The sequence below is a fragment of the Sceloporus occidentalis genome, unplaced genomic scaffold, assembly GCF_023333645.1.
Source record: "Sceloporus occidentalis isolate IW3139 unplaced genomic scaffold, rSceOcc1.0.p SCAF_3, whole genome shotgun sequence".
Lineage (NCBI taxonomy): Eukaryota > Metazoa > Chordata > Lepidosauria > Squamata > Phrynosomatidae > Sceloporus > Sceloporus occidentalis.
The window spans coordinates 4,097,725-4,111,663 of NW_028316983.1; the positions used below are offsets into that span (position 1 = coordinate 4,097,725).

Genomic DNA, 13,939 nt, shown 5'->3' on the forward strand with positions numbered 1-13,939 from the left:
TGTTTAAATGGAAGGAAGGAGGAGGAGGAGGAGCCTGGAGGGACACGCCCCCTGCTGGGCAAGGTGGGTGGTCGGCCTGCCCTGAGCCAAGAGTGCCTCTGAGCATGCAGTGAGCTCTTGGCCTGGCCCTAAGCCAAGCTCCGAGTTTTGCAAGAGGAAACAACAGTGTTGCCCCGATGGAAACTTTTGTGGCAAGACTGTAGCCTTTCAGGCCAAGCCTTCCTCCTTAGAATCCTAGAGTTGGAAGAGACCCCAAGAAGGTCCTGATCCAGTCCAAGCCCCTTCTTCTGCCATGCAGGAACTCTCCATCCAAGCATCCTCACTGACAGATGGCCATCCAGCCTCTGCTTAAAGGCCTCCGAGGAAGGAGATGCCACTATCCTCCAAGGAAGGAGGGTGTCCCACTGTCCAAGTTCCTCCTGATGTTGAGCTGGACTCTCTTTTCCTTCTCTCAAGTGGATCCAGGGACAGCAGAGTTGGCCAGAGAGCCTCATTCCCACTTACAAATCCATCGCTTTGCATTCCGAATCGATGGACCACTTCAACAGCGGAGTGTGGTTCCCACTACATCTGCCCCGATTGCATTAAAATAACCCACTTGTGGTTCACATTTACAAATCAGTCAGTTCAAAATGGACCTGCTCCAGCCGGCTGAAGGGCCAGTTTAAAGGGATTCCGACCCGCATTGGGTTCACACTTGTGCAGAAGCGTTTATCCAAAAGGATGCGGAAAACACCAGCGTCAAAAAGACTCAGGTTAAATGGGTCCAGCGCATGGTGGCCCCTTTCTCCAAACCGCTCCATAGCAGTTAAAGTGGTGTCGAACTGCATTAATTCATATAAAAAGGAAGAAAGGAAGGTTAGAAATCCAATAAATAAATAAGTAAAAAATACTGCAGTGGGTCTTGTTTCCTTTTTAAATATACGCTTATTCTGCTTCCTCCCAAGAGACTTTGTGGCCTGAGGCCAAGGACAAGATGGAGCAAAAGGCCCACTTTTGTTGTTCTTGTTGCACATTTTATTTTGTTTTAACTTGGTTTTAATTTCATAATTAAACAATATTTACATTCAAAAGAGTTACAATCAGTGATGTCCCAAAATAACAAAAACAGAAGAAATTTATTTTAAAAAATGAAAAAAAGAGGAGAAATAAGAAGCCGCAAGTTTCTGTAAAAGCAGAGCAAATGTCCAAATATAAGTCCATTTGTAAATCCTACCTATGGATCATTCTTCCAGCTGTTGCAAGAGTTGCTAGCACTTCTATGCCATTGGATCGCAGGTAGAGAAAAATGTTCTTTTCTCATGCCATAAGACTCATAATTTTCCCAGTTACGAATATGAATGTTTTCAGAGTATAAAAAGGGTGTGAGGAATCCACATCCCTTGGACCTCTGTTAATTTCCAAGAAACATGCACAGCCCTCAGTATCTAGGAACTTTCCAAACCCAGATTTCCTTGTGTGACTGTATATTCCTGCATGGCAGAAAAGGGCTGGACTGTATGGCCCTTGGGGGTCTCTTCCAACCCTAAGAATTTCTGGCTCTGTGATTCCAAAGGAAATAAGCAATGATCTCTCTATTCAATATGTATTGTATTTGCATTTATGAAGGATCTGGGAGGGATAAGAGAGAATAGAGTTCTTCTGGCCAAAAAGGAGAGGAACGTTCGCCACCCAGTGGCAGACTGTGAGACTGCAGCCAGATGCACACACAACCTAAAGCAGGACGCAAAGGGAGCTGTAGTACATATCTTTAGGACTCACTGAAAGAACAAAGTTGGTAACATGATGTTTCCTAGCTTTGAGCCCATTTCCTCAGATGGATGTGGACCCAGAGGAGGGCAAGCAGAGTGTGGCCCAGGGGCTGTGTGTGGCCCTACCTACTGCATTATTTCTGCAATGTAGATGCGCCCTATGTCTCAGTGTTATGTATTCCTGGGATTTGTAGTCTTCTGCCTCTGTTCAGACAGAGTCTGCCAGCAACTGGTGATGTCACCTGTGCTCTCATTGGCTACGATGATGGGAGTGGGGCAAGAGCTGAAGAGGTTGGGGGCTTTTTTCTGACAAGTTTGGGGACATCTGCCTGGAAAGGGAACTCGGCCAGTTGGGAAGTCTAGGGTGGCAATAGGACCACAAGAAAGGGTGCCTCTGAGCATGGGCAGAGTGTCATCCATCTTCTGCTTGTATAACCTGCCAATGGAATTTGGCCAATCAGACGGGAATTTGGCTACAATTAAAAAAAAATCTGTTCCATTTTTTTTTAATTGTTGCATGTAGAATATGCACAGCACCAAAGACCTGTGGTCCTTCAGATGGTGGACTATAATTCCATCATACCTGAGACTGCCCAGGCTCTAGCTAGGGCTGTTGAAAGCTGCCATCTGTCATCTGGAAGACCACAGGTTCCCTGGCACTGCCATCTCAACCAGCTGTCCATGTGCATCAATGCCTCTTGCAGCACAACTCCTTGACCCGGGGCAACCTGGCACCCAACACACGTGCCTCATTGTCGGAAAGGTGCAAACTCAGGTTCAAACTCAAAAAGGTCTGAGATGTTCCGTGCTCTTCTCACACCTCCCAAACTATGATGCCATCCCAAGCCACTCTCTGGTTAGCTTGTGCTGGTGACGGCTGAACACCTCCTCATGCAGAGTCCTCTCAAACATGGATGAAAACCATATAGCATCCCACATGTGGTTGGGCTCTAACTCCTAGTATTCCTCTTGGGATCTGCAAAGCCCGCAGAACTCTTCACCATTGGCTATGCTGGCTAGGGCTGCTTGGAATTACAGTCCAGCATGTAACTTTTTGGAGGGCAGCATGATTCCCTCCCCTGGTATGGTGCAATTATGCAGTAAAGGCACAATGGGGGAAGCATTAATACTATTAAAGGGATTAATATCCTTGGTGTCACTGCAATTATCTGAGACACTGACCAGCTTTAATCTGAGAGATCGGTTTTTAATAGAAGCTAATTCTGAAACATTGTAGGGAGAAGCCAAGTCAATAAGTCTTAGCTGGGAGGTTAATATGTCAGTCAGGCATAAGGCACAGGGTGCCAATTTCTATTACAGAGCAGCAAAGCAGATGAGAAACTGGCACACTCTGGTCTCCAAGGTTGTATCCATGTTTTCAAGGCACTTTATCCCAACCACTTTCCAACGACTAGAGAGGGAAATCCTCATCGGTGGGGATGTTGAGAACAACATCCATATCTGGAGTGCACCTGGAAGGAAAGAGCAAGGAAGATATCAAGACTACACCTGGAGAGAAGGACTTACAGCATGAAGGCATGACTCTGGGCATTCTCAGCCTATGGCCCAGGCTAAGAAACTTACTTGGGCCTGCGGAGGAGGACATCAGCAAATATCACATCCCGCGGATCCCCGATGGAGTGGTGAAGTTTAATAATGCTCCGGTGCAATTCCTTGATTTCTTTCACCAACTCACCAATAATCTGAAAGAGGTAAAGGAGAAGTTAGCAAGTCATGAGAATGGAAAGTCCTGCCGGTGGGTTAAGCCCTGTCCTGACGGCCAGGCTCTGAGCGCTATGTTAAGATGTCTTACAGCCACTCTCAAGCCGCAGGAGGTGGAAGCAAAATCTACAACAAGGGAACTTCTGCCTCAGTGTGTCTGGGACAGAGAAATGTAAAGAAGCGTAATTAAGTTAAATTACTACCGTAATATACTTTTGTGTGATCTCTTCCCAAACAGTTCAGCCTATGAACTCTCAATTAAAGACGTTTGTACAAAGGACCCACTGCCCTTCCTTCCTTCTATGAGCCATTTATTGGGCTCATTTTCCTTCCCAAATGTGAGATGATTCTTAGGAAAGCTGGCAGTGTGGAGGGAGTGACACTCATTCAAACGAAAGTCTATTGACCAAGGAATGTAACACTTAATTGCCACCAACTTAACAAGTCACTTGCTGCAATTCTTACCTCCTTTTGTCCTGCAATTTGTCTTTTCAGCTCTAGATTGTTCCTGCTCATCTGTTCCAGGCCATCCTGGTACTGCCTCAGCTTCTTCTGTACAGAAGAAAGGAAAATGCACTTCAGAAGAAAATCTGGACAGCAAGTCAAGGGAACGTAGGAGACAATGCCCAGAGATGGGAGAGCAGGCCAAGCTCCAAATACACTGATTCTACATAAGGACATACGTAAGACCAACCTTATCAGAATGGAGACAGCAATAAAGAAATAAGAAAACAACTAGGAATGGGAAAGGGAACTATGGTGCGGTACAGACCACCCAAAACGGGCAGCCTGCTGGTGCCTGTTTCTCTGCTGGAGGGAAGCCTCAGCCACCAAATGGCAAGGTTTCCCACCAGCAGAAAAAGAACCCGCAAAAAGCGGGTTCTTTTGAAGCTGTGGTGACAGCATAACAAGTGCGCCACTGGCGCACTCTTTACATAAATGCTGTGCGAGACTTACGTAACAATGACAGTGCCCATGTAAACAGGGCGCTGCCATTGTTACGCCCTCGTCACATGGGAGGGTTGCGAGGCGTATGGGCGCTCCGCCCCCAAGGCAACCCTTGCACATGACGAGGATGCCTGAAAAGCCGGTATGTACCGGGCCTATGAAAGAACTAGACAAGCTCCTAAAGTGTAAAGATATACAACTGAGCACTCAAGTTAGAATAGTCCAAGCCATCATCTTTCCCATCATCATACAGTTGTGAAAGCTGGACTGTGAAGAAAGCTGACAAAAAGAAATCAACTTATTTGAGATGTGGTGCTGGAGAAGAGTGCCAAGGATCTCATGGACAGACAAAAAGATAAAAAATGGGTCCTAGAACAGATCAAGCCTGAAATCTCCTTGGAAGCCAAGATGACCAAATTGAGGCTGTCATACTTTGGCCACATGATGACTCATTAATGCTAGGAAAGGTAGAGGGTAGCAGAAAGAGAGGAAGACAGCGTGCCAGATGGATAGACTCAGCCAGAGAGGTCATGGGACTGAGTCTGCAGGATCTGAGCAGAGCAGTGAAGGACAGCAGTCTTGGAAATGTCTCATCCACAGACTCACCAAGAGTCAAGGTCAACTTGAGGGTGGTTAACAACATAATCTATGCCTCTGTGTGGATGGCAAGAAATACGTTTGCATAAATATCCTCCAGCAAGACCTGTTATTTAACTGGAATATTCTTCCTCAAGGTAAGAAAACCCAGGACATGCTTTGGGACCCTGGGCAAATCTTGTCAAGTGAGTCAGTTTAGATACCTCTCAAATACCCATTCTGGGTATTACTTTATTATTACTTTATTCCATTACTTCAGCAATGACAGCTGTGATACCATATTTCCTAAACCTTATTCTCCCAGACACCTGGAGGACCAGAGAGGTCAGAGTGGCGGAGGTTTTTAAAAATCTCTTGCTCTTGTTGTTATGATTTAGGGGGAATTTTCAAAAGCATATTTTGCTAAGTGACTGAAGAAAGGAAAGGCCTGGAGATGTACATGGAGGGAAATGGAGAAGCTGGGCTCTCTTTGGGGCAGAGTCCTGAATAACAGCTCTGCCCAGTTCTATTCAAATGGGTCCTTTCCTAGGCACGTCACAGAGATCCAGGCCAGACAGCTATTCTAGAAATGTTCAGTGCCTTTTTTGGGGATGTGGATGGGGACAATATCACATCTCTATATATCTCAGGGTTCAGACTGGCCATCTTTTTGTTGTTGTTGGTTTGCATTTTGATACATTTTGATAAACACCGAGGGAGCTGCTCTCTAAACTTGACTCTGAGAAACTATCTGAACTAGGTTGATTAGAACTGTGGAATCTCTCCTTATTTGTTTTCAATAAAGAGCAATGATCTGTTTTACATACGTGGTTTTTGTTTTCATTTCTGAAAAACAAGTACCGTAATTAAAGCTACTTGAATAATCATCTCTCTAAGAGGAGTTGGAAATCTGACTAACCTCTGCAATGGTCTGATAAACGTGCTCTTGCTCCTCAAAGGCTTTCTCTGCTAAGGTCTCCAGGAACCGTTGAGAAAGATCCTCAACATCATCTAATTCATCCTGGTGAAGACAGTGATAAAGAGGAACAAGATCAGATTAAACCAGCACCTGTCCAGACCTTGGAAAAAATGTTTCTTTTGGACCATAACCAGAATCTCCAGCCATCATATACTGGCTGGGTGAATATTTTAGTCCAAAAGGTCACTTTCCTAAGGTCAGGGTTTGCCACACAAATTTAAGCCCAATGCCATCAGGCCTGAAGAGGAAGAGCCCTCCCCTCCCTCCTCCCAACTGTCATCTTCTGGCCTTAGAGGGAGCGAAACAACAGGCCCAACGCCATGGGGCCCGGCCTCAATTAAGAAGAAGAGCCCTCCCTCCGGTCCATCTGCCTTGGTCCAGGCCTCAGAGGGAAAGAAGAATGCTGGACCTGATCCCCTCCCACCATTCCCTTCTCATTTTGTGTCGTGTCTTTTTACACTGTAAGCCCGAATGCAGGGAACCGTCTATTATCCCCTCTGTTGTAAGCCGCCCAGATTCCCAGTGATTGGGCAGCATATAAATAAATCCTATTATTATTATTATTATTATTATGGAAGCTAGCAGAAGCCTCCTTTACACACCTGTTGCTCTTCACTCAAGTTCCGGATGCTCCGCATCAGGGATGCAATCTGGACTGCTTTTACTGGATATTCCTTGTCCATGTATGATCGCAAGACATTGAGCTCATCTTGAAGGGCTTGCACTTTTGCATTAGTGCGTGTCATCTCCATATCTAATTCTGGGGGTGGGGAGGAAGGGAAGAATCAAGGCAAAGAAGATTAAGGCAAAGTGTCACTTTTGGGCATGGCTTCCACAACAGCTGGGCTCTTGGGACCAAGGCCAAAAGTCTCTGTGGGTGTTCAGGCCTGGGGGCTTCTTCTCCACCCTATTCAGCCCCATCACATGTGAGATGTTTCTTACTTCCCATATTCTTTTCCACCATGTTCTCTTTTTCCAGGAGTTCCCTTTTCGCTCTGCCAACTTGATTTTCACTTGAGTCCACAAGGGTTGTGAGGATTGTCTGTGGAGAGAGAAGCCAAAGGCAATGGATGTTCAGGACACTTCTGGAAGCTCAAAGCTGGTTGGCACAACTGGGATTCATTAGCCACATGCAGCTTTTAGTCCATTTGCAAATGACTCCTGGCCTGTCTGAGAAAGCCAAGAGAACTATCTCCTCAGTGGCCCAGTAGAAAGTGGATTCCTGTGCTATCACAGGAAAGCTACTGTCTCAAGTGGAAGCCTGGGTTTCAAGACCAAATAGTGTGGGAAGCTGCCATCTGAATGTGTCCGGAAAGGTCCATCTCAATGGCCAAGTGTGGAAGAAATTGGGAGCAACATCTCCACAGAGGATGCTATGTGAGTCCCCAAACCCAGCTGAGCCTTACCCCAAACATGTCATGCTGCTGAAGGAGATCCCTGGCCTGCCTGGCGGTGTCGGCATCCATTTCCTTGATTTTCTCCACCAGCTCCTGGTTCTTCTTCAGGAGAACGTTGGAATTATGCTTCAGTTTGTCCAAGCTGCTTCTCCGGCTCTTGGCAATTCGCTAGAAATATTTTCAAGGGGAGAGGGGTTAATATAGTGGGTCACTGCTTCCTGCTCCATGCCCTATCACTCCCTCAAGATCCTACAAAATGCCCCATCCCAGAATGTTTGACCTCTGTGGCTATAGCTTCTCTTCCCACTCCCAGTTTTATGTAAGAACCAGCATGTAAGTTGCAGAGGGAGTTTAGTTCCCACCCACCAAGTTTTAGATGGTTGGTTAAAAAAAACCTGCCCAGGTTTCGTATGCGTGCATAAGGCACTAAGGACATTACTGCACACCACTTTTAAACCACAAGGATACTGGGAAGGAAGCAGTTTTGGCGATACTCATCGCATCATGATGCCTCAGATTGGTAACTGCCCTGTCCCCAATGCATCCCTTTTCATTCACGGGGGAAACCTGTGAACAACTGGCCAACCATGCAAGTATTCAGGTGTGAAATGTCACTCCTGGGGCAACTGCACGATTGCCAGTCACATGGCACCACAGAGTCCCTGTCCCCTCTTCCCCTTACTAATCTGAAGCACCCTGGTTACCCTTCCCTCCGTTTTTATGATGGATGTTATGATGGATAGATGGAAAGTGTTATGTTGCCATTGTATATTTCCTAGTATGACTGCTGTGAGAAAGGGCTGGTGTGATGAAGTCCAAAAATAAATAAGCCAACTAAAACAGCACCAAACATCAGGATTTGTACTGGGCTACCCCTAAGTGTGTAATGTCATAGGCTGGATAATATATTTTGCATATTTTAGCTCTGAATTAAGAAACAGGTTCAGATATAATATAGATCTTTATTCTATAGAATCTAAAATGCCCGTAGAAACTAATGTGCCTACACTAAAAATGTATATAGATAAAAATATACCAGGATCACAAGAGGCCCAGGTGATACTATAATCCTCCCAAAGAATATATAACTAATAATGCTGGATTAATACATAACATAAACTATATAAAGCCACCTGCTTATTCTCCTATTATAACTTTCCTAGAATGTCACTGTTTTAGAGATACTTTTAGAAGTGTTGATATCAAGTTGCCTATTTAAACAATGGCTTCTCAAGTTGAAGGGCCAAGCAAACAAAAATTATTTTTACAGCTCTGGATAAATACAGATTGATGGACAACAACAACCAGCCTCCAACCCCTGAGATTAAAAAAAGAGCAAATCAGTATTAATAGGAGCAACTCCAGCTTGGGGCAAAGCCTTATCATACCTGCATAATCTTGATGTTGTCCAAGCTCTCTCCCATTATCATTTCCTTGGTCATGACTTGAGGGAAATGGGGCTTCTGTCTCATGGGCTGTGGCATTTTCAAGCCAAAAACAGGAGTTTTTCCACTCACTAGAACAAAACACAACAGTGTGATGCAGCAGCTAAAAAGACCAATGGGATTCTAAGCTGCATCAATAGAAGCATAATATCTAGATCAAGGGAAATAATAGTGCCACTCTGTTCTGCTTTGGTCAGGCCTCAACAGTTCACAAAGGATGTTGAGAAGCTGGAGCATGTCTAGAGGAGGACAAGCAAGATGGTGAAGAGTCTGGAAGCCATGCCTTATGGGAAGAGACTTAGGGAGCTAAATATGTTTAGCCTGGAGAAGAGAAGGTTAAGAGGTGATATGATAACCTTGTTTAAATATTTAAACCTGTCATACTGAGGATGGAACAAGCTTATTTTCTGTTGCTCCAGAGACTGGAACACGGAACAATGGATGCAAGCTACAGGAAGAGATTCCACCTCAATATTAGAAAGAACTTTCTGACAGTAAAGGCTGTTTAACAGTGGAACACATTCCTTCCTCGGAGATTTTGGTGGAGTCTCCTTCCTTGGAGGTCTTTAAGCAGAGGCTGGATGGCCATCTGTCAATGGGGATGCTTTGATTTGGATTTCCTGCATGGCAAAAGGGGGTTGGACTAGATGGTCCTTGCAGTCTCTTCCAACTCTATTATTCTATGATTATTCTTTTTTGACAAAACCCAGTTTCCAGTCTGTGCACAAACTTACAGAGGAGGAAACAATAGACTTTATCACATGTGAGGAATTTCTCTTAATTTTGAATGAAAAGAAAGTGGGGCCAGAACGCATTCACGTGAATTCGCTAGTTCAGCGAATTTACATGAATGCGAATTGCGTTTGAACTGGCTTCCCATTGCCCAAAAATAGCATGCCATTGCCCTAATTTGCGTGTGGTGGTCTGTCACACAATAACGTTAAATCCCATGATTGCGTTCGGATTGCCATTGGATTATACTTCCAATTTTCCTCGTCTGATAACGTCCAATATGTGCAAGTTTCCATGGCCTGATGGGACGAAAGCCCTGCTGCTCTTAGGCGAGAAAAACATGATTCACCACTCAATGCTTCCTACACGAAGTAGGCACACAGCAGATCCACATGCACAATAAGGAGGACTTTTCTTCACCTGATCTGTCTTTTGACTTCTGTGGGGCCCTCTTTTTTCCTTCCTTCTTCGGTTCTGATAAAGAGATCGGTAGCCGAAACGTTTGTTTCTTAGTCGTTTCTTTTCTTTGCCATGGGCTATAATCCTAAATGCAGCAACAGAAAAAAGTAGTTAACAAAGAAGAAATAAGAATTCTTCATTTAACTCCTTTGTCTTTCCTCGCGCAAAAAGGGGAAAGGGGCTAAGAACAAAGTGTCTCTGCAAACATGTGGAGTGCTTTTCTGCTGCCAAGGAAATGCTTGCTTCCTTGTCTTTCTGGGAGACTCTGAGGCTCCAGAACTCCCAGCTCTGGACTCGTTCCTGTAATCCTTCCAAAGGTGAGTAAAGTATAAAGATGACCAAACATTTAGGATGTCTTTTGACTATTCACCAATTATTACAGCAATGGTACTTAGGGGTTTAGAGGCTGGGAGAAGGGGAGGAGAACATTGTTCACCAAACAGGAATTGTGACTCCCCAAATTGTTTTCCTCTAGTCCCAATTTCCAGCTTTCCAGTAACCTGAAACTTCAGCTGAGCATTAGAAATACAGTTTAGGCATCCAAAGTAAAGGGGTGGGCACAGGCTGCATCTACACTGCAGAAATAATGCAGTCTGACACCACTTTTACTGCCATGACTCAATACCATGGAATTCTGGGATCTGTAGTTATGTGAGCTATTTAGCCTTCTCTGTCAGAGAGGTCTGGTGCTACAACAAACTACAAATCCCAGGATTCCAAAGAACAGAGCCATGACAGTTAAAGTGGTGCCAGACTGCATTATTTCTGCAGTGCAGATGCAGCCAGAGTGACCAAAAGGATGTGACACACAGCAACTAGAAGAGTTCTTGGTGGAAACCACCTTTAATGTCTCACTTTCTACAATGCTAGACATTTGGGGACCGAAGGAAAATTTCACTGAGGGGCAGAATTTTTATTTTGGGGGAGCAATGCCCTCTTTTTGCCCCCCCCCCAAGATGCTGGAGTCTTGTTGCAGTTTGGGGCTAGATTTATCTTAGGGAAGTGTTTGTAAATTGGGTCATTAATGGCTTTTGGCTAGACTTTAAGTCTGTTACAATAGTTTATCTTATTTTGTGCTTTAAGTACATTCTCCTTTATTTTAAAATTATGGTGAGCTATAATGAATCCCATCTTTTGCAGATAAAACCATTCAGTTAATAGGCTTTCACTTGGTGCTCCCTGCACCCCACAAAAGCCAAAATAGATAGCCTAGTATTGGTACCAGGGCGTCTCACCCGGGGCAAACATTCATCAATGGTGCAACCACAGTGTATACACGTAACTCATTTGTACATGTTCACCCACAAGAAAAGGAGGCGAACCAATTCAAATCCCATGTTGTTTGCTATCTCCTTCTTTGCGAAGTCTAAGGCAGTGATGGTGAACCTATGGCACGTGTGCCAGAGGTGGCACTCAGAGCCCTCTCTGTGGGCACATGTGCCATTGCTCCAGCACAGAGTTTGCCAGAGTTTGTTACTGGAAAGCCAGAGGGACACGGCACTTTGCAATAAATAAGTGGGTTTGGGGTTGCAATTTGGGCACTCTGCCTCTAAAAGGTTCACCATCACCGGTCTAAGGCTTTCATGCCCGGCATCCAAAGGGCCACGCAGTATATATACTCCACTCACTTCCATGCCACCCACCTCTGAAGATGCCATCCGCAGACGCAGGCGAAACCTCAGGAGTAGTTCTTCCAGAACATGGCCACAGAGCCCAAAGACCCCACCAACAGCCACCTCCCTCTTTGTCTGGGGCTTACCGGGTTCTTTAAACTGCTGATCAGGCTCCTGGGCAGCATACTGAAGCCTGGATTCATGGCAGACATTTTGTAAGCCAGGCAGAGGCCCTGCAAAAGGAGCAGATGCAAAGGGAGTGAAGACTCAAGCGCAGAGTCTCAGCAGACGCTTCACAGAAGCAGTTGCCATTGCTATCACCAGCCATTGCTGATCATGAATGTCTCTCCTATGTCAGCCTCTCTCAGCCTCAGGGAAAGGGAGCAGACCTTGCTTGGAAAGCCCCATGGCAGGCTTGTCTTAGGCTTGCCACTGTCAGTGGGAAGTGACTTCAAGGCAGACAGCTCTGGAGGAGAGAAGGCTAAGGGGAGACATGAGAGCCCTCTTCAAGGACTTGAGGAGGAGGAGGAGGAGGGAGCAAGCTTCTTTTCTGCTGCTCCAGAGAACAGGACCCAAGGGAGCAATGCATGGGAAAAGAGATTCCACTCAACCTTAGGAGGAAGGGCCTGAGAGTCAGGGCTGTTCGGAGTGCAGTGGAGTCTCCTTCCCTGGAGGCCTTGAAGCAGAGGCCGGATGCTTTGGCGGAGAAGAAGGGGCTGGGCTGGGTGGCCCTTCTTGGGGTCTCTATGCTTCTGAGGATAACACTTCCAGGGGCTGCCTTTGCCATCCTCTGATCCAGGTCTCTGGAGTCCAACCCTCAGCCAAGGCTCCAAGATGGCTGCCACTGTAATAACAGCAGCAGCAGCAGCAGCAGCAGAGGCCCAGCTCGGCCAGGGCCAGCCTGAAGCCCTCCCTGGGGCCCATCTGCCTTGGCCCAGCCCCAGAGGGAGAGAAGGCCCTTTCCCGGCCTCCGCCATTGGCCCAGCCCCTTCTGGGCCCTGCCTTGCGGACTGAGAGCCTTTGGGGCTGAAGGAAGGGCCGCAAGCGCCGGACATCAAGGGACGCTGCTACTAACAGCGCTGCTGTTGGTCAGCTGGGCTCCCTTTCGGGGGAAAGGCGACCTACAAAGGAAGTGCATGAGGAGAGATCGCGCAGGAAGACAGGATTCAGACAAACAAACAAACAAACAAACAAACAACAACAGCGACGCAAAGGTCTGTTTATTCATCGGCTGCATTTGTTTTGTGTGCCTTTAGCGCAGTTTCTGTGTGTTAGATCATTCTATCATTCTATCATTACAATTATTTCATGTGAAGCAACGTAAAACGACACGTGACTCTGAGCCAATTAGCCATTCCGCCCTTTTAATTGACTTGCAGTTAAATCGACTCTTTCGCCCTGAGTCGCTGAGGTCATTTTACCTGATGTTTTGTTTTAGCTTTGAACGTCCAACCCTTTTTTTCCCGCGTCTTCCGCGTCTCCTAGCAACCTAGGAAGGGGCGGGGCGCGACCTGACCGTCGCCATGGCGACTGCCGGAAGTACGGAAGCCGAGCAGGAGAAGCCTTACAGCATTCCGCGGATCCAGGGACCGTCGACAAAGTCCCCCGCGTTGTCCAAAGCGTTTCTCCTCCTGAGCCGACAGGCGGCAAACTGTTCCAGCGACACTGTTCTCGGAAGGAATCCCGTCTCAGTCCAGTTCCTTGTCTCTCGTCGGGGCTTTGTTCCTTGCTCCGCCCCAAGTTCTGATATGGCCATATTTGACCGATAACCCCTTGAAGGAAGGCGGGACTACGCCTCAGACCTGGCCACGCCCAGTGTTCTATTGCGCATGCTCCGCCGCTTCAGCAAGTGGCGCATGCGCGCTTCATTTTCTGAGGTCATCCAGCCCATTGCTGCCTGGCTCAGTGCGGGATCTCCAGCTGAAGACTCCGCCTGAGACTCAGGGTCTGGCCCTGCTTTTCATGGAAGGAGCCCGAAGGCCCTCCAGTCCAAGCCCCTTCTGCCATGCAGGAACTCTCCATCAAAGCACTCCATGAGACACATGGCCTCCCAGTGGAATCTCTTTTCCTGCAGCTTGCATCCATTGCTCCATTGGGTCCTATTCTCTGGAGCAGCAGAAAAGAAGCTTGCTCCCTCCTCAGTATGACATCCCTCCAAGTATTTAAGCAGGGCTCTCATCATCATAGCACCTCTTAACCTCCTCTTCTCCAGGCTGAACATCCCCAGCTCCCTTAGCCTCCTCTCATAGAGCTTCTTGGCTTCCAGACCCTTCACCATTTTAGTGCTCTGTGTCCTGTGCTGTCACCTCTTAACCTT

General features: G+C 46.6%; 1 protein-coding gene across 2 annotated transcripts; it reads right to left on the reverse strand.

Annotated features, from left to right (window-relative positions):
* Window positions 1–2,956: 2,956 nt before the first annotated feature.
* On the reverse strand, window positions 2,957–13,327 carry CUNH20orf96 (chromosome unknown C20orf96 homolog). 2 transcript variants are annotated; one of them, XM_089518436.1, is made up of 11 exons: window positions 13,044–13,327; window positions 11,769–11,855; window positions 9,971–10,094; window positions 8,762–8,889; window positions 7,383–7,541; window positions 6,919–7,018; window positions 6,579–6,736; window positions 5,917–6,018; window positions 3,939–4,025; window positions 3,336–3,454; window positions 2,957–3,223 (listed from the first exon to the last, which is right to left on the reverse strand). In XM_089518436.1, the coding sequence occupies exons 2-11, from the start codon at window positions 11,832–11,834 to the stop codon at window positions 3,163–3,165; spliced, it is 1,104 nt and encodes a 367-aa protein (XP_089374562.1). In that variant the 5' UTR covers window positions 11,835–11,855; window positions 13,044–13,327; the 3' UTR covers window positions 2,957–3,162. The 2 variants fall into 2 exon arrangements, with proteins under 2 accessions (XP_089374562.1, XP_089374563.1); XM_089518437.1 differs by lacking the exon at window positions 13,044–13,327 and adding an exon at window positions 12,234–12,481.
* Between the last annotated feature and the right edge of the window lie 612 nt (window positions 13,328–13,939).